The 2,915-nt window shown below is 39.8% G+C and overlaps 2 protein-coding genes across 3 annotated transcripts in view; both read left to right on the forward strand.

Annotated features, from left to right (window-relative positions):
• Window positions 1-2,882, forward strand: part of hoxb4a (homeobox B4a) — a 4,999-nt gene extending 2,117 nt beyond the window's left edge. The window contains exon 2 of the mRNA XM_005947106.3: window positions 128-2,882. Coding sequence (XP_005947168.1) covers window positions 128-432 — 305 coding nt within the window. The 3' untranslated portion in view covers window positions 433-2,882. The remainder of the gene's footprint in view (window positions 1-127) is intronic.
• The window catches only part of hoxb3a (homeobox B3a), a 52,486-nt gene that overhangs the window by 9,271 nt on the left and 40,300 nt on the right, over window positions 1-2,915 (forward strand). The gene's annotated exons all lie outside the window — the stretch shown is intronic.

Consider the following 2,915-nt stretch of genomic DNA (forward strand, 5'->3'; position numbering starts at 1 on the left):
ATTATTATTATTATTATTATTATTATTATTATTATTATTATTATTATTATTATTATTATTATTATTATTATTATTATTATTATTATATGTTAATGCTATAACGTTCATTGTTATTATTTCTCTACAGTAAGTTCAAACTACACTGGGGGTGAGCCGAAGCGCTCGCGAACGGCCTACACGCGCCAGCAGGTTCTAGAGCTCGAGAAGGAGTTCCACTACAACCGGTACTTGACGCGCAGGCGCAGGGTGGAGATTGCGCATACGCTGTGTCTGTCGGAACGGCAGATCAAAATCTGGTTCCAGAACCGGAGGATGAAATGGAAAAAGGACCACAAGATGCCCAACACCAAGGTCCGCTCTGGAACAGGCAGCAACAATACAAACTCCCAGGCTCTAGCCGGATCCCAGAGCCGTTCTTCCGGACCACTATAGCCCATTCTTTGGCTGTTTGTCTGATGCAGGCAATTTGTCCTTCCCCCTTTGTTCCCTGAATCCCATACTGAAAAGACGGGCCTGACACGCTTGCAAACCACCGGAACCTGCACTTTGGGCCGGAATGTTTTTGGTATGGGGGGAGAGAGAGATGTCATAGCCGCCGTTCTGGCCCTGATCTGCGCTGATGTTTCTCACAATAATATGACCTTATGATTTAAAAAGGGATGGCAAGGGAGATTTCCTTTATATCATGAAAATGATCAAAACTACCCGAAGAAGATGAAAGAACTAAGAGAACGTTGCTTTCGCCCGCTTTCCTTCTTTGCCTTTCTCTCTGTACTCGTCCTTTTATAATCCTCTCTCTCCCCCCTCTCTCTCTATTATCCATCTCTCTCTCTCTATTTCAAACTCTTTCTCTCTCCTTCCCTCTGACAGAGCAAGGAGTGGTAGGCTGAAGATATTGTTCCCAGCGCGTGTGTGGTTCTTTTCCTGTTCCTTTACTATTCAAGACTTCTTTTAATTTAAAGATGTATCCTCGTTTTCATCTTTAATCATGCCAAATTCTGCCCCCGTTTGTAATGTTTATTTTGTGGTTATATAGCAAAAGGGTGAACTGCTCTTCCCAATACACCACTCCCTACGACATCCGTACTACTACTACTACACACACACACACACCATCACCACCACCCTCTCTCCCACTGTCACACTTAAGGCGCACGTGTAATATATTGAACTCTCCTTTGGTCAAGTGAAGCATTCTTGCACTCCATACACACTCATAGAAAAGCCACACATGCTCGCTTACCTCTATGTGTCCTTATAGTACTTTAACATAAGATATAAACCACGAAATGATCCAAAGTAACACCAGGCAGTTTGCCGTCTTGCTGTTTAAACTTCTGGTGCTTTTGTTTTGTTAAACGGCGAACTATAGTTCTTCATTTTTAGTTCTAGTTCTTTTTGAATTTAGTGTTGAATGTAAAATGTTGTTGATGCTGAGAGTGACGATGAGCGTTTTGTGATTAGTTGATTTTTCGTAATATGATGTTGTATACAAGCAAACAGTGTAACAGGGTTATTAAAGTGAAATTAAGTAATTTCCATCAATTTACAAAAGACACTAATGATCACACCAAAATCCCGGTACAGATACTTTAATGATGACAGAAACACAGCACTATACGATGTACTACCTATTACCTCAGTTCTGTGTGTGTGTGTGTGTGTGTGTGTGAGAGAGAGAGAGAGAGAGAGTGTGCTCGCGCGTGCGTTTGTGTCTCTATCTATACGCGCTGGATCGGACGATATTGATAAGTTTATTTTTTTATGTAATTTTTTTCGCTCGTTTAATGAAGTGAAAGCTTTCTGAGCTCCTATATTTTTAAAATTGTGTGAAAATTTATTATTATTATTATTATTATTATTATTATTATTATTATTATTATTATTATTATTATTATTATTATTATTGCCTGCCATACAAAAAAATCTTGTGGACATTTAAAAAGACAATTCCACAACTGTGCAGCAAAGAGACATTCATACAAACAAGTATCCTCTGCATGAAAAGTGATTTATTTCTTTTTAGATGCCCCTTTGTTCTTTCTCCGCGCATTAAATGCGCGCGCACTTCATTTTCTCTTTGTCCCTTCCTCGTTTATTCTTTCACTTTGTGTCTCTTTTTAGATATTTTATTCTAAAAGTGTTATTTCTTTCCACTGATGCCATTTTCTTAACATTCCAAAGATCCCTTTCGATCGTTATTGATGAAATGGTGCTGGTGAACATGTGTTACATCCCCCGATGTGTATGTTGCTCCGTCCTCTTATTTGTAAATAGTCCATAGACATTTAAATAAATGACTGAAAACGTACCCTTTCTATCTTATTATTATTACTTGTTATTTTTCTATTTTCTATATGTAAAATGGGTTTTCTAGGAATAACAGTTTGGAGTCCTGTTGAATTTTACTGTTTCTGCTCACCTCCCCAGATTTGAGTAGTAGAAAAAATGCGTCCATACACAACAGTTTCATACAATTTCACATTTGGTTTTTCCTGCAAAGGCAAAGCAACCTGTCTTTCGAAATCAAGAGCCTGCGATGATTAATCTGTCCCGGCCGTGAGTGATCTTGGTACATTACATCCTGTAATCTCGTTTTAAATCACAAACCGTCCCTCCGTCTCGCGGCCGTCCTCCGGTTAATTTAACGGCTGCTCAGATGCGCTTGCACCGGACCGACACACCATAGGTGACAGCTCCCCTCCCTTCTTCCTTTCTGTGTGTAGTTCTGAAGAACAAAATTAAATAGTTTCCCGGTTCGTGGTCTCTTAATGTGCTAATGAGTGTAATTTTTGCATCACACTGTTTTTTTTCTCTGCTCCTTTCGTTGTTTTCTGGACTGCTGAGCGCGCGCGCGCGCGCGCACACACACACACACACACACACACACACACACACACACACAGATCCAACAT

Source organism: Haplochromis burtoni, unplaced genomic scaffold, assembly GCF_018398535.1.
Source record: "Haplochromis burtoni strain Fernald_Lab_line unplaced genomic scaffold, NCSU_Asbu1 Contig_490, whole genome shotgun sequence".
Taxonomy (NCBI): Eukaryota; Metazoa; Chordata; class Actinopteri; order Cichliformes; family Cichlidae; genus Haplochromis; species Haplochromis burtoni.